General features: G+C 42.1%; 1 protein-coding gene across 6 annotated transcripts in view; it reads right to left on the bottom strand.

Moving 5' to 3' along the window:
* The window catches only part of LLGL2 (LLGL scribble cell polarity complex component 2), a 33,148-nt gene extending 12,628 nt beyond the window's left edge, over positions 1-20,520 (bottom strand). For 2 of the 6 annotated variants that reach the window (XM_065735585.1, XM_065735587.1), the window contains exons 1-10: positions 18,281-18,299; positions 12,540-12,638; positions 5,831-5,928; positions 4,793-4,874; positions 3,439-3,554; positions 2,681-2,839; positions 1,981-2,143; positions 1,673-1,805; positions 852-906; positions 502-656 (exon numbers count right to left, since the gene is read on the bottom strand). In XM_065735585.1, coding sequence (XP_065591657.1) covers positions 502-656; positions 852-906; positions 1,673-1,805; positions 1,981-2,143; positions 2,681-2,839; positions 3,439-3,554; positions 4,793-4,874; positions 5,831-5,928; positions 12,540-12,614 — 1,036 coding nt within the window. In that variant the 5' untranslated portion in view covers positions 12,615-12,638; positions 18,281-18,299. Of the gene's footprint in view, positions 1-501; positions 657-851; positions 907-1,672; positions 1,806-1,980; positions 2,144-2,680; positions 2,840-3,438; positions 3,555-4,792; positions 4,875-5,830; positions 5,929-12,539; positions 12,639-18,280; positions 18,300-20,502 lie in introns of those variants that run through there. The other 4 variants (XM_065735589.1, XM_065735590.1, XM_065735586.1 and 1 more) reach the window with 3 other exon arrangements.
* Between the last annotated feature and the right edge of the window lie 1,866 nt (positions 20,521-22,386).

Raw genomic sequence — 22,386 nt, 5'->3', positions numbered from 1 at the left:
GACCCCTGCTGCATCAACACGTTTGGAGCTACACACTGACTTAAATTTCCTGTAGCTATGTTAATTGTTACCTGGGTTCTGTCACCCTCAGCTGATTTATTACTCAGAGCCCTAATCATAAATTCAGGTAGTAATCAAAAGAAACAATTTCTCAGTGGAAGTAAACTCTATTTTTAATTATTGTCTCCTTTGAAATGCAATTTCCAAATAGCAATATTCAGATCCTGATTTCACTACCTGGTTACGTCCAGTGTCCAGCTTATACAGACATGAACTTTTCTCACTAATGAAGTAGATAATATTTTAACGCATGTAATGAGCCCATTTGTTTTGTCAGTATTTTACATTTTATTTTTAAAGAACAAAATCTCTCACTTTGAGTCTCAAAAAGCCCCCAGACAATTCAACTTCCTCACAATTCATAAGCTACTTACACAAGACAGATTTCTAGATGAGCATACAGCTATTCTAGCTCCTCAGTGATGACCTGCGACCACATACCTGCAGTAGGCTCTGAACTGAAGATGATAAAGAAATCTATCACTCGTGATGTGAAGTCAAAGGCTGTTTGCTGGCTGCCATGAATAACAGAGATACTGTGCCGGTCACCGTAACTAGCCCGGGGCATCCCTCCTTGGAATATAATGTAAGGAAGCCTTAAGAGAAAGACAGTGGCATATGCTAAAGTAAGGAGCAAGCACAACTTCAAAGACATAATGCAAGTCAAACTTCGATCAAGAAAAATATACATCTTAAAAAGCTACTGTGAAGAGTTCTTATGGTATTGCACACTGTACACTTCAAGTACTTCTTCCCAGTGCTAAGGGTGAAGGGTTATATCATAACCTTACCCATTCCTTGTTGTCTGCCAGTAGATCTTGGAGATGGCCTTGCAAGGAAAAGGACCTAAGAGGACAGAGTTAGTTCCCATAATTCAAGAAGTGCATCCTCACTTAAGAAGTTCTTTACTCTGCTTTACATAGGTCGTCTCAGCATCCAAGAAAATGAGTCATCTGAACTAGTAAACACAACTTCCCCAGACCAAGCCATATCAGACAAGTCTGCTGAGACTTGCTGATCACAGTTACTCCTCAGGAATTCAATATTTATGACTCGGGAAGTTTTGAACTATGTTGCTGATGGCTAATGGGGGGTAGAAGCTGATTAGAGAAAGGATTGGTTAAAAACACAGACATCCCTGAAATTAATTTAAAAGTGGTAGAACTTCTAAAGCTTCTATATGCTTGAAAGATGAGGTCATCCATATTTTATGTGTTTTTGAAAATCAGAGGCATAATTTAATCACTTCTCAGGTCATCAAAAAGCATGCTGAGCTCACTACTAATTACAGAAGATCCAAGCAACTCCTGCTGAACAGGACATTTGAACTAAAACAGTAAGCTGAATCACTAACACCCTTGTTCATAAAGGACACAGATTTCTTCAGCACATTTGCTCCTCATGTTCAAGACTGACTCAACAATCCAAGGGAGTTAAAAATCCAAGGAACAGCTGGACTGAAATCAATTAGTCTAGGCTCACACCCCATTAGAACAGCAGTTCTGCCTTCTGCCATCAGGATTAAACACTAGGGACAATCCATTGTGAATATCCCACATAGGCTCAAAGTGAGCTTGAATGAACATGAAACAACTAAACCTCACTTACTGACCATAAGGCACAAGGGTTTCCAGAGGCAGAGACTGCCTGTTGTCACTGGATACTGGCCACTGGGTGTAACTTCCATCATAATGGCAGCTAATGAATTGACTGCCATCCCTCTGCCAGTAGAGGTTCTCCAGTTGCTGAAGAGGAAGAGACAATGATGTACTCTCAAGTTAGAAAGGGAGGGGGGAGGGGAAGAGGGGTCAGAAGGGGAAATAAGCTTTGTCAGGCTCTTCCTGCATTCACTTGTCTACAGAGTGTCCTGAGAGGAAATCTCTTCCTCCAACAAGAAATACCTTTGGATTGGGTTAATACCTGGCTGCCCAGGAAATGGTGTGTCACTTTTTTATTCTGCCGGTCCCAGAGGACAATCAAGCCCCTGCTATACCCAATCAGAATCTGTTCAGGATTTTTAGGATGCTCCTGAAGGGCTTCCACCAATTCACATGATCGTCTGTTAGAGTAATCTTCAGGTATCCTGCAGAAGAGAAAACAGAGGCTTATTTCTGGTATAACTCAATACAAGTGTAGTAACAGTTGAAGTGCAGATAAGAAATTAAGCAATAAAATGCAGTCAGAGGAGTATAAGAACAATCTTTTCGTAAATCTTTCAAGAAGCAGGAAAACCTCATGTAAGGCTTATAACCAGGCCTGCCAAATCAGACTCCCTGCATCCAGCATTTCCCCCACTTCACTCAAAGCTTACAATGAATTGTAGGACTGGATCCCAAGATTGCACTGCATACAACTAACAGCACAAGGCTCATAGATTAACTCCCAATATACACCGCATAGTTCTACCCAAGTTCTGCACCCCTACAGCGACAGCACTGGGGTGACCAGGCCTGAAATTGTACATAAGGGCCAAAAGTTACTTTCACAGAAGTCCTACAGATTTGGATAATGAATAATGCAACAACAAGGCCACAGTATTTAATAGGGGGTTACACGTGAACAAAGGATGTCCACTCATGGGATTTCACTTCTACACAGCAGTGCCTGTCTGCTCGCTCACCACTGCAGCACAGCCTCAGAAGTTATGGTCCTGTCCTCCAGGACTCTGAAGGAAGGCAGCTCCAGCACAAAGATGTTGCCACTCTCCGTGCCAAGGTACAAGACCTCCCGCAAGGAGTGGGGAAGGACAGCTGTTATCTGTGTGGCGCTTGGCGGAGAGCTGAAGATGTAAAGAATCTAGTTAGCTACATGTAAGACAGTTACATGTACCAAACTTATAGGTTCATAGGTACATGAGAGAACTAACAATCAATAGGATACTTAAAAGTGTCATTTGTTTTATGGGCAGAGATTTTGAGTCAGGCATACTTTTTTTGAAGTCAAATTGTAGCATTAAGATAAATTATGTCAAAAGACTTTTGACAAGTGTGTGCACAAAGACTTGAGATGCCCTTTTACAGCAGTCTCTCTTATAAAGCAGTCCCTAAAGGAGCTAAAAATAGCTCCCTCAAAAACTGTCAAGATCAAATGAAAATAAAATCGTATCAGTATTTATGTCTGATTTAACATATGTACAGATATGCTTCACCTTAAGACAACACAACAGCAAATGTAAAAACAAAATTTTTGTCCCAGAAACTTACATCGGTACAATCTTAAAAGGCCTCCTAAGCCCTAACCAACTCCTGCTGGTTTTCAAGTATGCCCCTTTAAGGAGCTCATAGGAATCAGAGTTTGTAAAATCAAGACAAACCCTAGCTAAAACAATTTTCTTCCTTGCTAAACCAAACATAGTTCAAAACCATTCTTGAAGATTACCCAGGTGGCCCTTTCAGTGTGAAACGATGATCTTCCCGCAACTCAGATGCTCCACTGTTGTGCTTCAGGCTCCAGAGATGCAAGCTGTTATCATCTAGTAATGTCACCAGCTGGCTCTAAAATACCACACAACAATTTTTCTCAGAATCACAACAAATACAATACAGAAAAACTAACGATTAGGTTGCTGCTGTAAATAATTCTCTCTGCTGGAGCAGAATCGGGGCTTGTAGTGGTGGGCACATACACACACACTTAGAGTATCATTCAGCAGCACTGCAGCAGCTCTGCTGGTTAACAGCTAGGATTGGAGGAAGACAAGGATTAGTCTAAAGGCTGAAAACCCTCATCTACAGGACAAGGGCATAGGTTATCACTGAGGGAGAACGTAAGATGTTAGATTCTTGGAAAAAGACCAGCCTATGCTGTAAAGCTCAGTAATGCAGCTCCAAGCTGTTAGTTCACTATCTTGCTCAGCATGGTTTGCTGCAACACATCCCAGCTTTGGGTGGGGCTGATACAGACTACTACACCACACTCCTTGCATTCTTCATGTCCAACCTCATTCTGGAGGGCTGTGTCAGAGTCCTTTCATGGGCCCAGCCCTGCTTGGGTGAATGTTCAAACTGAAACATTTTGCCTGTTGAAGCCACACCTGGTGCAGTGCTCCCCATGGGAGTTTCAGGATACACCATTAGTTAAGCAAACAGACACCCAAAACCACTTCAAGAATTAAATCCCTCTCAGAACAGGCCACTTGTGCTACACTAGGGGCACTGGACAACAAAACACATGGCCAATAAAACAGTTTGCCAGTCAAGGGAAGGGAAAGTGGTTAGACAACCAGCAGCCATCAGGAAAACTCTGCCCTTCCTAATTTTAGTTTATGTCAATAGCTGTAAAGCAATCTCCAACAAGATTCAGTAATCAGACACACATACAGGCAGCAAGCTTCAGAGCCGGCTGGATCAGCAGTATTGAGCTGAACTGCTGAAAAGAGTTAAATCAGCTCAGCAGCAGATGCACTTCTGTTCTGCAAGATACCACTCAGTCCTACTAAAATTATAGGGGCTGAAAAAGAAGTTATAATTTCTACAGCAGATTGCCTGAACTACTATGGCCTTATTACAATTCCTACCACATTACTCGAGATAAATGACTAAGTTACAAATAATAAAGGGACATCCAAGGATCTCCACAGCAACAAGTGCCACAGAGAGCACAGAATACTGGGATAAGCATTACAGGCTAGTAGTGGCAGCTGAATAAACTCGAGTTCACTCACCAGGAATAAACTCAACACCTATTTAATAGAAGTCTACAAAAGTCACAGGGACACTGAAAATAAGCTCACCTGATTAGGTATAAAGTGAATCTGCATTACAGTATTGTTTTCTTCATGTAAACCCATGAACTCCACCCCAGGAGCACCATATCTGTGGGGTTTGTTGAGGTTCTATAGTATTTAAGAATATCTTCATCTACAATTAACTGATAAGAGACATGCTAGCTAGTAAGACGGAGAGAGATCAGTGTGAAACCATGTTGTACTATCAATGGTCTGGACTGAAGAAAAAAAAAAAGCCTACTTTGATTTTATGTGCTTATAGCACACTGCAGGTGTGCTATAAGTGCACAAACACTTTATCATTTGTGTATATGTAGAAGATATGCCTAGACCCTATTTTTTGAATATTCTGCTTTTTCCCTTGGAGACATTTAGTAGTTTCCCAGACACTACAGTCCTGCTTATTTGTAACCAAGAGACAGTTGGCTACTGCTTGTATGTGGAGTCCAGTCTCTGAATACAAACAGCACCAGGAATGATGAAGCAGGCAGAGAGCAGCCAACTTTTCTTTTCTGGGATGAGCAATCTGCCTCTATGCCTTCTATACATGCAAAAAATCAGACTGGACCACACTGCTTTAGCTAAAAAAAAAAGTCACCGTTTTCAGTATTTATGAATTATGAATCCTGTATGGTTGCAAATACAGGAAGTTGAAGGCATTTCTGACTTCAGATTTAACTTTTGAAATACAATCACTCTAAAGAACTGGAAAAAAAAAAAGAAAAAGTAGAAAGAAAGCCTGCCCCCAGTATTTAAACAACCAGAGAATTTACAATGTGAAGGATTGCTAAGCTTAGACCAGATGTGGTCTGACCTTCTGCACAACAAAAGCAGAGTTTTTTCTGTCATCAGCATCAAACTCAACTTCTGTTTGAGCTCTCAGCATTCTGATTAAACCAAAATCAATTTAAACTTAGACAACCTGCTCCAATGTTCAGTAACCCTTGTTTGCAAATTTCATACTTAGGTCTACTTAAAGAGCCTTCACAGTTCTATATTCTTATGCTGTCAGAGAAACCTAGCTGAAATTGTTCAAAGGAATACAGTTTGATAGCTCCTGATCGTGTTCCAATGGCCATAAGGTGGATAAATGGGCTATAGCCCAATGCACTGGGTTGATGGGGAAATCCATGTTCCACAGTCTGGCAAAGAGAAAGAAAAATCATGATCAACAGCACATCTCATGCACATCGTTTTATACAGATAAAAAACTGTAACTCAGATATGGCATAGCAGTCTGAAATACAGAAATGGAAAAGCAATACTCTGAAAACAGTAACCCAAACAGCTCTTTGTATTATTTATAACTGTGTAAGCAGTATTTAATCAACACAATACACTATCATCCCACATCAACTTTACTTCTGTAAGCTACCTGCTAAGCATAACTTCAAAGTCTAATACAATTACTTCTTTTTGCGAAGTCAGCCTTACCTGTTAAATTCTGAGAAAGGCAGTCTTCATGACCTTCTCTTGCTGAATGACATCAAGAAATGGTGCAAAGCTATGATGAAGTACTGAATAAACATCAATGCTCACCACAAAAGCTAAATAGGAAAGTCAGGAAAACTACTATGACTGATATCCATTTTCCAAGGGTAGCAGAAAGGACATCAGATTTCAACAAAAGCAGGAGCCTGCGCTACCTACCTCAGAGAAATTCATTTGGTAATTAAAAAAAAAAAAAAGACATCCATGACTACCATGGGGAGCAGTATATTGCTTGATTGTAATGACTTCCCCAGAGTATAATTTAGATTGCACTAAGGTCAAGATTTGGAGCATGCCATATACATCACAATTAGTAGAGCTGATGCATTTATGTGCTATGGAGAAATGTTCTAACCACATTTACAGGTTGCAGCCAAGCTATTTATAAGACTACTCAGTCAGACTTCTACAAATGCTCATGCACAGCTCCCATAATTGATCACAGAAATCAAGCATGCATAAGTGTTCAACAATGTATAGCTACATAAAGAAGGATACATGTGCCTGAAGATAAACAGAGCTGCTTCCTGGAAAACACTGTTATACTTATGATCCTATCTTTTAGGAAAATATGTTCTTCTAAAACAAATTGGGCAGCTACAGAAAGGAACTGGTCACACAACAGCCTAATGACCATGCATACAAAAAAAAGTGGTAAGCAGAGAACCCTCCATCTACAGAAGTAGACACTTGTGCCTCACTCCCATTCTCATTACCACCATTTTGTTGAGTTAGAGCTACCACATCACTTTATGGTTTATTCACCACACAAGGAAATGGACTTTATTTCCTGAATAGCAATTTTCCAATTTAATCCTCTTCACAAGAAAAAAAAAAAAAAAAAAAGCTGGTTTCATTTGTGTGGTCATGGTATTAGCCTGAGGTGCTCCCAGCTGAAAGGCTGCTGTAATACCCTTTAACTGTTCCTGCTAAAAACACAGGCATGGGAAGATAGCCTGACCTCAGTCTCTCAGACTACTTAAGTCCTGACCATTCTGTCGCTTTACCATTTAAAAATTACCAGACCTCCCTCCCTTCAATCATCAGGCTAACCCAGTCGGAGGTCATATTAAGAGAAGATAAGCCATTTTAGAGCACAAAAAAAAATGGAAAGATTGAAACATTTCCTATATTTTCCCTTGCCAACTTGTAATGTTTGGCAAAAAGGTAGCTTGTAAATTAACGCTAGCACTAATGGCTGCAAGAGTGCCAAATTTATTTCCTTTTGTTACAGGTACACCTCTTGCCTTATTCATTTCTATACCACAGAGGTAACTTAGGTGTTAAATTTATACTGCTCAAAACAAATCTCAAGAAGTCAACTTTTCCTTAATGTCCCACTTGAAGCTGTGCCGAGCCAACCTCTGCCCATCCTTACAGACAAGACTTGTGGAGACTGAATGAAATTCCGAACTGTAACTACGGCTTCTGAATTGAAACAAAACTGTTTTCTAACATTCACGAAGAATTTCTCTGTTATACAACAGCTACCGAGGCAACACAGAAAAGTTTTCTGTTTGGCAAAGTTGGGAGTACGAAGCCACAGTATACAATTCTCAGAAGAAAATTCAAGATAACAACCTAATAACAAATCACACAGGGCAACAGACACCATTGCATGCTCTCCCAAAAGACTGAAGAAGTGGGTAGGGAAAGACTGGTGAAATCCCACTGTTAATTTTCATTTCAACCTGCTGATAGTCACCATGCTGTCACATCACCAGCAGAACCAGGTGTTATTTTTAAATGAAACCTCAGTTAGGAATTGTGTCTAGTCTGAGATTACTTTCAGCCAGCAACGTAAGAAAGGTTAGTTGTAATTCTCGTAACAGAAAACCAAGACATAGACAATCCCATACTGTGTGTTAGGATGCTGTCAATACTAAACTTAACATTGGCTTAACTGTATCTCGGTTTTGATCTGTTAATTTGTAAACATATTACACAAATTACATAAACTAACTTTCAGATATTAGACCTATGAACTGCCTAACAGAACCGTTTAATTGTTCAGTTCTACTAATAGGATGGTAATTTTTTGCCAGAGTTTCCTTTACAAGATGGACTCTTCCTTCCAAGCCCATTGACAAATTTATAAAAGCTGCAGTAACTTTTCACCCAGGAGGATGTGCTAGAAAGTGCTAGAAAGAAAGAGCAGAAAACAGTGCTATATGCAGGAGCACAATAAAAAAGGATCACTGACAACCACAGCCTGTTATTTTACTCCATAAGGAATTGTGTAACCACACTAAAAGATTTCCTTGAATCTTCAATCAAGATGCCTATAGGAAAAAATGGCTTTTAAGCTGTCTGTGCTACCACAAGGGCCAGGCATTCACATTCACCATACTAATTAACCCAGACCTTTTTCTTGCACTTATTTAAAATCCAGGACCCATTTTTTAATTTGCTAAATCTCATCAAGCCAGCTGTTCAGATAGCCACATTCTCTCACTGCAGTAAACCCTTTCACCTGCTCAGCAGGTACACCCAGCAAGGGGAGTGAAGGGAGGGGATGGGACACAGAGAGGTCACAAAGGAGCCTTTCAGCAGAACTGAAATGAGAAACCAGAGTGGTAAAGCATGCACTCCTTTTCAAAAGGGTCTCTCTGTTTCTTTGAGGTGCCTTCATTTTCATTTTTCTCAAGCTATAGATTTGTCAGACTTGTCAAGCCTGGTGTCAGCAGCAGAAAAGCTTCGTGCCAGTCATATTTACTGCAGCAAAAATGTAGCCAAGCTTAACAGTTGCTCCTAGCCCACACTAAAGCTGTGCCAATGAAATTCAGTGCCATCTTCGTCATATCATTTCTATCAGATTGTTTTGTGACGAAACAGACGCACCAACCACAGGCCATACGAGCTCTGCATCTTTATTAATGTGTTGTTTGGAAAAACAGTGAAGCTAGTATGTGTAAAATCTACTCTGCATAAACATTAATTCAGTACTTAAGGTAAGCTATCCAGCACCTCCATTAGCAAATACTTGAGAAGACTGAAAAGAAGAGGCAAAAACTCAAGCCAAGAATTAAATATAACATTCCCAGTTTGGTAACATTCAACAGTAAAACAGGCTGTTTCACCTATGTTCCCACTGTCCAGCCTGATGGTGCCAGCATGGACATGCCTTCTGTGGAGCTTGGACTTAGCCAAAGACATCCAAATACTACTTCTAAAAGCAAGACAAACTTAAAGAATGTCAAGTATTCATACCATATTCGTTTTTCTATCCACTGAGCTAAAAACAGATTCTCGCAACAGGTACACACAAATATGAAAAGTTCTTAGACATACAGAGAAACATACACAAAGTTAAGTGAGTAGAACTTCAGAATGTGTTTGAGGAAACAAACTCAACTTCATGGAGAATTTGGAGAGCTAGTCCAGTACCCACTCAATCCTATAAAACTGTTTGTACTACATCCTGTATGGAATAGAAACAAGAAGGAAGCTGTAAAACATCACAGATGTTGAAAGTTGAGGGAGTAAAACAAAGAAAGCCGCCACCACCCTAAAAACCATCAAACACTGATTAAAAAAAAAAAAAATCCATTACTATGTCAGTATAGCCAAACAGAGTCCACAGCATGCATGGCATAATACATCATATTCAACTTCTGTAATACGCAGCAAAATTAGAGAAGGAATCCCCAGCACTTTTAAGGTACAAACCAACCATGAAGTCCCTACCAGCACAGGCAGTCAGACTGAAGATGTGTGAATATGCCATGCAGTTTATCTAATCAGCAACTTCACTGTCCCACTAAATATTTCCCAAGCAGATTCTTAACCAGAAGCATTTCAAAGGCCTCAAATAGTAAGCATTAAAGGAAATTTGCTTACCAGCACACTGTTTTTATAGCACATTAGACAAGAAAGTACTCTAATATTTTTGTCTCCTTGAAGTCACAACTTTCAATGGGTCAGAACTGAGGCCTGACTTTCTCAGGTTGTCTCTGTCTACCTAGCTGCAAGCAGATGCTTACTGTACAAAAAGGCAGACTTCCAAAGGATCCTTTGTCTCTGGAAATACTGTAACAAGGGACACAAGACTAGGGAAACTTCATGTAAGAAAAAGGTATAATGTGAAAGTCTCTGGGGCTAATGTGAAAGCATTGGTTCATCCTTCCAATTCTTGTTATAAAAGAACAAGTCTGTTTGGCTCATAAGTGCAAAATACATTTTGTAAAGCCTTTAATCACAAGGTTGCAATGAGCAAATCACAAAGAACTTTCTGAAGTAGTCACCTCCCTAGAAATAAGATGTCATTTTTACCTTCAGGACTGAATCAAATGGAGTCACAAATTCTGATGCCAAGTTCAAACATACCTGGAATTTTCCCTCTGCTGCAAAAGTTTGTTCTTTCAAAGATGTCCTGTTTTGCATCACTCAAATTAGTCTATCTCTGGGAAGTAAAGCTTAGCCAAACATTCCCATTAAAAAAAAAGGCTTATTCAAGGGTGAGACATCTCTGAAAAAGCAAAGGTTTTTTTTTCCATCTTACATACAATTTCATAAGCTTTTAAGCAATTCTGACCTACTCCGAGATGTCTTCTGAAGCTGGCATTGTATTCAACTAAATGCAAACAACTCAATACTGAAGTTACATTCACTGAAATCTCTACTGCATCTGCACAAGCATTTTCTCATGGTAGCAAGGAGAAATTAGGTCTGAAGCAGCCTTGAGTTCCTTTTATCTCTCCAATGGGAGGTGGGTGTCCATGAAAGCAATGTGTTTTAGTACCAAATTATACTAAAACACAACATCCAAATTTCCACTTCAGTGAATCCGAGATTATTTCCTAGCCTGACTTCATTCATCCATTACACTTATCAGAAAAATTCAATTTAAACTTTGAAAATTCAAAACCTACAAATATACTTCTGATACCCAACATAGGTTTTTTTGTAAGCATCCATTAGCCTAGGAGTGAATTCATATTAAGCATTTACATATTAAATGCACTATTTTCCTGTTCAGGGCGCAAAATAAAATGCTGTCACGGTTTTATGATTTTTGTTATTGGCATTCCACATCATATCATCATGTAGTGCACTGGGAGTTAAAGAGTTAATGCTCCAGTTCCATGGATCATAGATAGTTCTGAGTATATCTGTCTCAAAAGAGAATAAGAACTACATACCCCAGAGGACTTTGAGTCGCTTTGCATTTTTCTGTTTTCCACTGAGGGAAAGATAAAAACTGTTTATGTGTCATGAGACACAGGCTCTTTTTCAGATTGACCCAGCAGCAGGTGCTCCCTAGTCGTCTCACCTTCAACATTTAGCTCTCTCTCATTTTATTTTATTTATTAGCTTCAATTCCAATTATATTGTATTACATTGTGTTAATTTGCATTCTAGTATCTTACTAAGTAAATTAGCTTTACTCCTCAGATTGTTGCCGCTCTTTTATTTTTAGGCCCATCTCCCTTTCCCTTTTTCCCCTTTTCCCCTTCCCCAGGGCTTGGGTCTACGTGTCCCCCTGCCCCAGTCGTCATGGAACCAGGCTGAACCAGCCCATAAATTGTTGACAAATGCATACAGTGCTGTATAGCCAGCACAGCCATTACTGGCTTCTCCTCTTAAAAAGGAGGCAAAAAAGAACAGATACAAAATCAGACTAAGATAATAGTGAGTAAATTATTCACGGCCACTGTACTGCCTTAGGTAGCCCCACATCTCTACCAAAGACTTAAATTTGCATTTAAAAACAGATATACACTTATAACCCCAAAAAATAATCACAGTCAAAGACCTGTAGCTTCAGCCGCATCACAAATTGTATCTCACTTGTGTACATAAGAGAAGTATTTACTTTTATAGTGGTACAGCAAAGACCAGCTAAAATATGCACTGTCACAAACACAAAGTGACAAGCAACAGCACAGCTGGACAAAGTGCTGAACACTCAGAGTAAAAAGGTATAGGAAAGTTGCAGCAAAGATCTTTCAGCAAGTGCCACTCAGCAGCAAGACAGCATCTTTTTGCTTTAAAATAAAATTAAAAAAAAATAATAATCCAGAACTAAGAACATGTTCATAAGCATAAAGAAAACTAGGTAGGACCATCAGAGGGAAAATATATATATATATTATATATATATATATACACACACTACAGAAAACTAGAACAAACCATTTCTCCTACATTTAACTTTTCCATCCACACTCAAGCACTTTTCTTCCTTCCCTTTATTCTGTGCAACAATTCTGGATAGATTTGCCTCGTACACATCTCCTGGAGTTTGAGGACAGCACTGTACCTTGTTAAAGTGGAAAAGTTCGCGCTTGAGCCTCTCTCTTACTGGATCATGTCCAGGTCTTAAGAACCTTCTCATTGTCCCCGCTTGGCACCAAAAATCCTAACGAACAAACAAAACAAAAAAAAGCCACGTAAACAAAAGCAGCTTGAGAAAAGAAGCAAGCATAAGCAGGTTATTTTGGTCCAGTATTTAACACAAATCAGCTTGAGCAGGATGAGAAAACACAGCTACAGAGTAACTAACACCTGATACAGCTGCAGACCTTCATCATTAGTTGTAGGGCTTCCTCACCCAATACCATTCCCACATAGCTGAGACAAAGCAGTACAGATGAACCAATGGGATTTCAGAAGACCTTACACTGCCATTTTATGATCACTTCAGCTGGCTTTATCCAGAGAGGCAAGCCAAACTGCAGCAGCTGCTTAAACATTTAGACAAACCCAATCTAAAGATTAGCTCCCTGGCTCACAGTATTATGGTCTAGTATCAGTTTCCACACCAGGTAACCCTCCGGCTACTGAACTAAGAAGAAAAAGAATCGCATTTTCAGCTCATTCCCCGGGTACAGCAGAAAGGGCACAGAGCTGCCTGCAGGGTAGCGCCATTAATTATTAACCTGCTTTTGTAAAGTATCAAGCTAACTTCCCTGCTCAAGGTGGGGGCAGGGGAAGGAAATCTTGCACCTGCAGCCCAATGTACAGCTAGAAGCACAAGCCTTTTGGTGCATCTCATTGCCCTGCCTCTCACAACTGCAGGAGGAGCCAAGCAGGGCAAATGAGGCAGACTGACCTGCCATCTAGCAGTCATGAGGTGGGTACCAATTTAAGGTCTCATACTCTTTGCGGCTCAGGAGATCCTTTGTCACATCTCTCCTCTGCATTTGTGCTTTGCTCTTGATTTGGTAGAGCTTAAGTTTGAACCACATCCTGACAACTTACTAGATAGGCAGGACCATGGTTCCCAAATCTTTCATAGAATCATAGGTTTGATTTGGAAGAGACCTGTAAAGGCCATCTGGTCTGCTTCCCACCTGCAATGAACAGGGAAACCTACAGCTCAGTCACAGAGCCCTGTCTAACCTGACCTTGAACATCTCCAGGACAGGGCATCCACCAGCTATCTGGGCAATCTATTCCAGTTTCACAAGTTCCAGTGTCCAGACAGCTCAGCTTTTCATGAAGCAGATGCTGGACACTCCAGTCTTTCTTCAATCTGTTGGGCAGGAAATTACAGTAATTTAGCAGCTACTCTACACACAATTAACATATGCATGGTGAGAGCCAGAACTTTTAAAAAGAAGTGAGAAACCAACACAGACATCCTACAGTAAGCCATGTCAGAAAAGACACATGCATACAAGGCAGAGAGCAGGGAACTAGGTTGGTATCACAAGAGGCTGAGAGGGACCAGGATTGCTAATGGGACTACCAGAGCAACGCAGGGTCTTGGCCTGTGTTTAATTCAAGCAAAGGTGTTGGATGGGTAATAGAGAATCCAGCTTTCTTGTCCCATCAGCACAGAAGCTGCCAAACAAGGTGGCTGGCTATCTGTGTGTTCCTACCAATAATAGCCTAATAGCTAATGACTTAAATCAGCCATCCACTACTGAGAGCTTGAATTGTTTTCAAATTGTTTCTAACAAGACCTTACCAACCCAGAAAGACCTACAAGAAGAAAAATTATTACAGAGCACTCTCTACCCTTTATTTTGACAAATCCCTTCAGAAAGTCCCCAGGCTAGAAGCCACATTTCTTCATTGTATTACTCACTTTTTATCTTCCTGATCCGCTCTCTAAAATCTCCAGCCACTTGCACAGTGCTGCCCAGAGCTCATCAAGGAGACTGACATACAGTCCTCCTTCAGAGGACCGGGAGATCACATCAGAACCAAGAAACAAGCATAATCCCCCACCATCTCCCTTCAACACAGAGAAGGGTGGCTCTTAGCCCAGCAGCTGCAGGCATCCGTCTTGTTGAACAGTACAATTAGCATTAGCTGGAATGGAGAACATGCACAGGAACACCTATGGCAGGAAATCCACAGAGAAAGAAGAAATGCGTGGTTTACTTGGGAAGTACATCTTCCTACAACAATTTAGGAACCTGAACTGGAATTTCAAAATTTGTATCAAACCATAGGTCTTCTATGAAGAACTTTCACTGGATAGACGTTCCTGGGAGAAAGAGGGACATCTTCACACAAGGCTGTGTTTACTCTAAGCTAGCAGAAACTACAGCACAGTGACAAGCTGCTGTGCCATGCAAGGAGAGCAAATCACACCCACATATAACACAGTTTGCCCTTAGCCAGACAAGGAAAGTGCCAGAGACGCACCCTTTCCCTCTGTCAATCAATATCCCAGACCTGTTAAACTAGGTAAACCTACAGAGAAACTCTGCTGATTATGCTTTTGACTTTAGAAAAAAGACCTCCTTAGCTGTGACAGCAGAGATAAACTTACAATTAGCAGCAAAATAAGAAGAGTGGGCTTGATTTGAGAGTCACTACTTTATATTTAACACTGCTAGAATGTTTTACCCTGAATTATTAACTGCATCTAGAAGCATACTGTTTTAACCTGCTTATGCAAGAGATCTAGCTAGAACTCATGCTCTAGCCCACAATAACTTGCTCAACTGGCTAAGGAGCATAGTAGTTCACAGAACAAAACAGTAACTCACTTGGAGAAAATGTCATCCTGGCAAGATGATGTGCTCATTACAAGTCAGTTTTCATTGCTTCTATCAGGGTTTCACGCCTGACCAAAGAACTCCTGAGTTTCACAGTATGGGAGGAGATGACAGGAAAAGTAGCTTTGAATGAAGGGTGGGAAGGAACAGCTAAGAGAAATACACACACTGTAGCACTGGTTGTCCAAGCGGAATTACTACAAATTCACAAGGCTCTTGCCAATGAGGAGAATCTTCTTTTTATACAGTAAATACTTCTTCCAGTTTTGATAAAAACAAAAAGATTGTGCAATTGGTATAATCTTATCTTCCAGTTGCACATTTACATACTAGCAGACCAGTTTCTCTCCCACACACCTTTGGTGTCTTACATAAAACTCCAGTTCCATGTGCTCTGGTTATCTGCCAGTCAGCAGTCAGCATTTACAGTCATATGGTAGAAGTTGTGGCTACCAGTAGCTGGAAAGAAATTCTCCAGTAGCTTCTGAAGCCAGTCAACATCTGCATGCATCTAATGTTCTTGTTTTCCAGGAAGACAATTCTTTAGGCTTTCAAAATTAGCCTATTAACCGGAAACTATATGCAACCGTATATTGTAAGAAATACCGAGGTCAGTCTGTTTATAGGCAACAATACACCAAGGCTGAATCAATCCCAGTCTTGCTCACACTGAGTGCACGGACACCTGACAGCAGAGCTCAAAGCATACCACATATTGAGCCCACGCAGCTCTGTTAGTCTGCTTGGCTCAATGTGGTGAGGTACTCTTCTTCACATCATTTAATTAGATCCAGCCACAAAGCAAATGCTCTTCACTACTCACACAGAGAAGCAAAAAGAGGTGTTACGGTTAGCGTTAACACAAATTGCAAGATGATCCTGTTGCCAATAACAGGCTGAGCAGATAACACTGAAAACAAATTTCACTCTGGCTTCTTTGCTTAGCTCAATTCATTTCAGACATTGAGATTTATGGCAAGTACACGTGCCAGGTCTCATGACAGACCCATACTCAAAAAAAGAAAATACTTCTTTTCCTAGGAAAAGCAGTAACTATTACTTGCTGTTGAGTGTTACCAATCACAGTACAGAGCTCCACGTTTTGCTCTGTCTTCACTGCTTTGGCGCGTGGACATGTTTCTTGGTACACATCCACAGCTTTCTGAGACACTGGATTTTCTCAGATAACTATGTTGTGAGGGAATTACTTTTTGTAAAAGCTTTTCACAATTTTTGCTTGCATCCTGTTATGTGAGTAAAATATACATCCACAAACATAAGAGAACTAGTCCACCAAATCCCAACCATGCAAGCTAATCCAGTCTTACAAGATGAGGAAGCCCGGATCAGAAGTTTTTCCATGAATTAAAGGTGGACAGGTTCCCAAGTTAAGCCATACCTGTAATGCGTATTTTCTTCAGGTAAGAGTTACAAATTACTGTCTGTTAACCTCCTAGGTGACCTTTACTCAATTTGAACAGGTCCAACAGCTTTCTCTAAAAGGCATCTAACATCTCAAGTGCTTTTGAATCTTGCCATGCTTTTTAGGTCTCCTACTTTTTGATGCTTCCTCCTTCACCTCTCTTCCCTGCTTACAGATACTTAAAGAAAGAACTTTTATTTACACATTTGATAATACTTTAGAAGCCCTGCTAAAATAAAAGTCCTTATCAAAAAGCTTTGTTTGAACTACAAGCAAACAGTAACCACCACAGCCTTGTCTGATCTAGGACTCCTCCCTGTCCCCAGAAACATTAAGAGCAGTAACAAAACAAAGGCTGCATCAATTACACAGGACAAAGCTATTCCATAGTACCAGCTGTACTGGTATTAACCAAAATCAGCATTATTTAAACATTAGCATTAAGTCTTTTGATTCCAGAAAGCCATTAGACTTGTCAGACATTAATTTCTATGAAATTAAAAGTTTTGAAAAAATCCCTATTATTTAATTGGCCTGCCACTGTGCAGTTCATCTCTATAATCTTGCTTGGCTATGACACACTATCAAGATATATACTGAAGTATAAAACACAAGCCAAACAGAATAGGTAGAGCAAATGAAGGAGCAGATGCAGTTGGCAGAAAACTTAGAAGCACAAGACACACTCTCCCCAGAATAAGGGTTCTCTGAAAAGATGCTTTGACAGCATTATTTTTACGTCTGAGACCCATACATAGATCTCCCTTGCAAAATGTAAGTGCTGATAACTGCTAGCACCTCAACATTCTCAACTTTATAGTAACAGGGGAGTAATCAGATGCAATTTGCAATCAATAGTTAGGCAGCAGAGAGGTAAACTGAAAGATCTTCCTGCAAAAAGGATTTATTTTTGTGAACCTAGAGTTAAATGAGCAACTGAAGAGACTGTGCAGGTAGCCATTCTCTCAAAACAGAGAAAACATTAGTAAGAATTGAATGGATTCTCCAAGAATCCTTCCAAAATAACTAAGAAACAGTCATACAAATCAGAGAAGTCTACGTAGTCTCACAGCTTTGTGTTCAGTTACCAGAGACCTTCCATTTGCAATGAATTTACTAATTGTGCAAAACGCATGTGTCATTATGTCTCCTATTGTGTCTTCCTTGTCATGGGAGCATGACAACATGAAATTGCTATAAGAGAATGAAGTCTTTGCACTAGACAACATTATTGCACAACATGCAAAACTCTTGGTCTACTACTAATAAGCATGATTCAGATAGTTTCGGAATAGCACCTTACACACCATAGTGGGTCAACAGAGTAAGCCACAAAGTTCAACTTAAAGCAGCACAGAAAGATACAAGAAGGAACTTTCCAATGACACAGTTTTTCCATAGAACTTCCGCTCAGAAGTAAAACTACTGTCAGCTCCCCCTTCAATAATCCACTTCAAATGAAGATCCAGTTCCTAGCGGTATTACACGTTCTTATTGGGGTGTACTAACCACACTACTTACATATGATTAAATCCACTAACAACTCTCAAGACTCAGCATTGGTGATGGAAACTACCCACAGCAGTCCATACACAGTCCATCATACTAATTGCAATACTGTACCAGAAGGCAACTGGAAGATATAGGTTTCCCTGAACTGATTTAACTCCTCCAATAATTTTCTTCAGTAAGGAGCTGGAGCAGATGTAATCTGTACAAAACAAAGCAAAAAATGACGTTTCTCAGCACTGTCCTACAAAAAAACATTTGAGAACTCTTTTCCCATTTCTAAACCACAAACTGAATGGAGCACCTCAAGCTATACAGATTGTCATTGTCCCCTCCATTGGCCAGGTTGCCTTTACAGGCAACGTATCAGCATGCACAGAAAAGCCTTGAGATGCACCACAGCTTTGCATTCTGCTTGCCAGAAGCCCCAGCTTCCCAAATCAAAGGTAAAAGCAGGAGGTAGCCTACTCTGAACATAGATTCACGTGGGACTCAGTGCAGCAGGATATTCCAGTTGACTGAAGCACTCCCAGATGAATACAAAAAGCAGCTTTCCTATCAAGTAACACATCACAATGGACAACTTTTATTGTCCCAGACAAGTTTTCATCTTATCGTTTTCCTCACCTAAGCATAAAGCTCTGGGCCCCTGCAGAAACACAGACCCTTGAGTCCCCTTCAGCTGCTCTGTGCCACAAACACCACTACACAAACACAAAACTTTCACCAAAGCTAAGGCTAAGCCTCATCTCCAGGAGACAAGATGTCAGCAACCACTTTGTTCCACTGCCACAACTGCAGGCAACCTGAGACAATGCCAAACAACTTCTGTCTTGCCCGCTACAGGCTGGTGTGAAACAGCACACCCCGTCACCCAGCAAACTATTTGAGAAGAAAAAAAATACAAAGTAATCCAATCTACACAGTATTAGGAAAGAAAATAATAATAAACAATAATTCATAAGTTCATAAGTTCATAAGGTTGGAAAGGACCTATAAGATCATCTAGTCCAACCATCCTCCTATCACTATCTCTACCCAACTACTAAATTAAATCCTTTAGCACCTCATCTAAACGCTTCTTGAACAGCGCTAGGGATGGTGCCTCAACCACCTCCCTAGGCAGGCCATTCCAGTGCCTGACCACTCTTTCAGAAAAGAAATGCTTCCTCAGGTCTAATCTAAATCTTCCCCGGCGCAACTTGTGGCCATTCCCTCTCGTCCTGTCGTTATTTATCAGGGAGAAGAGGCCCACCCCCTCCTCACCACAACCCCCCTTCAGGAAGTGGTAGAGTGCAATAAGGTCTCCTCTGAGCCTCCTCTTCTCCAGACTGAACAATCCCAGCTCCCTCAGCCGCTCCTCATAAGACTTGTGCTCCAGACCCCTCACCAGTTTTGTTGCCCTTCTCTGAACACGCTCCAGGGCCTCAATGTCCTTCTTGTAGTGAGGGGCCCAAAACTGAACACAGTACTCGAGGTGCGGCCGTACCAGAGCTGAGTACAGGGGGATGATCACCTCCCTGCTCCTGCTGGCTACGCTATTTCTAATACAGGCCAGGATGCTGTTGGCCTTCTTGGCCACCTGGGCACACTGCCGGCTCATGTTGAGCCGAGCATCAACCAACACCCCCAGGTCCTTTTCCTCTCTACATTCTTCAAGCCATTCTGCCCCAAGCCTATAGCATTGCATGGGGTTATTGTGGCCAAAGTGCAGGACCCGGCACTTGCTCTTATTGAACCTCATCCCATTTTGCTCAGCCCAGCTATTCAGCCTATCCAAATCCCTCTGAAGGGCCTCCCTACCCTCAGGCAGTTTGACACATCCTCCCAACTTTGTGTCATCTGCAAACTTACTGAGGGTACACTCAATTCCCTCATCTAGGTCATCAATAAAGATATTAATTCAATCTATATAATATCGGAAGGTTGTAACAGAAGATCATAAATCATGCCTAACAATTCTTATTCATTACTGCACTGCAGCAGAAAGAGTACCACAAAAGAGGGTCACAGCCACGTCCCTTCTTGCTGCAGGCTGAGGCTCGGATCAGAGCAGCAGTGAGACGGGACAGACTAGGAGCGCAGCAAGGAGGTCGTGGCTTCCGTAGGGGACAGTTTTCACTTGATGCTCGGCCCACAGCCCACGTGTGCTAAGGGCGAGGACGGAAAGTTTGGAGTAAGCGGCCACAGCGGCTACCTCAAGAAAATCCCGGAATGTAGGGCTCCCAGTCTCCCTGGCAGCGCTCCCCAGCTACACGTTCAGAGTAAACACAATAGATCAAACTCGATAAGCAAGAAAATAAATAAAGTGAAAAAAAAAAAAAAAACCTGCAAACCCAACAGCCCACTGATGCCTGAACTTTTATGACCGAGCTGAGACTATATCCTCGGGAAAAGGGACTCCCAGGGCAGGGGACGCGTAAGCCGTGAGCACCTGCCGGTCCCGCCAGAGAGGTTCCGGAGCAAAGCTCGCAGGGCACCGCGGTGCCTGGGTGGGGCCGCGGCCACTGCCCTGGGTACCGGCCCGGGCCTCCGAGAGACCCCTCCCGCAGTCGGACCCTACGCAGGAACCCTTAGTCCGGCCCAGGCCGGTGCATCCGCCACACTTACCTACGGGGAAGAGAGACGGGGGGGGGCGGGCGGGCCTGGGCCGAGCCGCCCCGGCCTCGCTTCGCTCCGTGCTCGCTCCCCCTTCCCTGCGCGGCGCCGGCCTCACTGGAAACCTCCGGGAGGGGCGCGGTGGGGCGGGCCCTCGCGTACAAACTGCGCTCCCAGGGCGGGGCTTTGCCTATAAGCTACGCCCCCCGGGAGAGCTCCACATGCAAATCGTCAGATCCTTCTCCTCTTCCCTCTGCCACCCGCCTCGGCGGGGCTAATTCAGCTCTTGGTCCGCTACGAGCCAGTCACAAAGCACCTACTGCACCCACTGCTGTCCCTAGTTCCCTTCCTCTCCCTAACCGCTCCCTCCCTTCCCCCTCCCCCCGGTAACAAGCGGTACGCCCGGTGGGCTCGGGTAGGTGCAGGCGCATGAGGAGTGAGGAACTGGTGGTCAGGGCCGGGAAAGCCCGTTCTCATGCTTTGTCCGGCCCTCTTTGCCACTTTGAGATGTAGTGCTGAACAAAGCAGTTTCTCAATTCTTCCTGCAGTGGTTTTTAAGTTATAACTGTTTTGTGCTGAACTCTAGTCTCTAGTCTCTGCCCTAGCAAAACTCAACAGGTGGTTCTTGTAGAGTTCATCAATGCAATTCCACTTTAGCATAAGCAGATGAGACTGAAATCAACAGGAATGACTTTGACCTAATTCTAGGACAAACAAGATCTCTGTAGGTCACACTATAGCTCTTTTGGCTATTTCTGTTCTCAGAAATTCTCGTCCTACTGCCTTTAATCTGCAACAGTCTGGGAGAAAGCTGAGGGCACAGGCTGGAACTGTCAACAGCCCCAGGTTCTAAAGAGTACTACTAGAGCAAAGATGAAGACTCTGGGCAGAGAGGAAAAGGAGTGTAGTAGCAGCTGTTAGACCCTTACCTTAGCAGAGTCCTGCTCAGTTCCAGCATCTGATAAACACAAGCATGTGACTGAAACAGGAACAAGCACAGTGCTTGCAGCATACTGCTGCCACTCTGGGCTACAATACTTCTGACCATGCAGGAGGAAGATGGCAAGGTGCTGTGTGCCAACAGGAACTGCATGGGGAAGCAGACTCCTCCAGGCTCTGAGTCATGCTGCCCTCCTAGGAACAAGGATCCAAACACATGGCATGGTTGCAGGACTATGAGCAGGCATTCACCCAACAATGCTACTAGGGGCCCAGCAGTTTCCCCAGAATGCCTCTCTCTGTGTAACTCACAAACATTTCTGTGGAAGTTAAGAACCAGACTGAGAAACTTTCAGTGTTGGAAAAGGTTCTTTATTGTTTAAACTTCTCTCCACCTCCAAAAGGAACTAAAAAATTATAATGTAAGATTCATCTAGAACAGTTGCTACTACGCTTCTGAAGAACCTAGATACTGAACACAGCTGGGCCCAGTACCCACTGAGCAGATTTTCTGGCACCTGACACTGGTACTTTTGCATAGAAGCTAAAGAAAATTTAGTACCTGGATATGACGGAGGAAGGCTCACATGATAAGGCCATGAAAGCAAAGATGTCCCTGGTTTGGAGCATAACAGCCACAGGCTTGGAAGGCTCAGGAGGCATTTCTACCTTCTTTCTTTACT

The sequence above is a fragment of the Cyrtonyx montezumae genome, unplaced genomic scaffold, assembly GCF_038088225.1.
Source record: "Cyrtonyx montezumae isolate F1298 unplaced genomic scaffold, pur_monq_1.0 scaffold_19, whole genome shotgun sequence".
Classification (NCBI taxonomy): Eukaryota; Metazoa; Chordata; class Aves; order Galliformes; family Odontophoridae; genus Cyrtonyx; species Cyrtonyx montezumae.
This window is presented reverse-complemented; position numbering and strand designations above follow the sequence as displayed.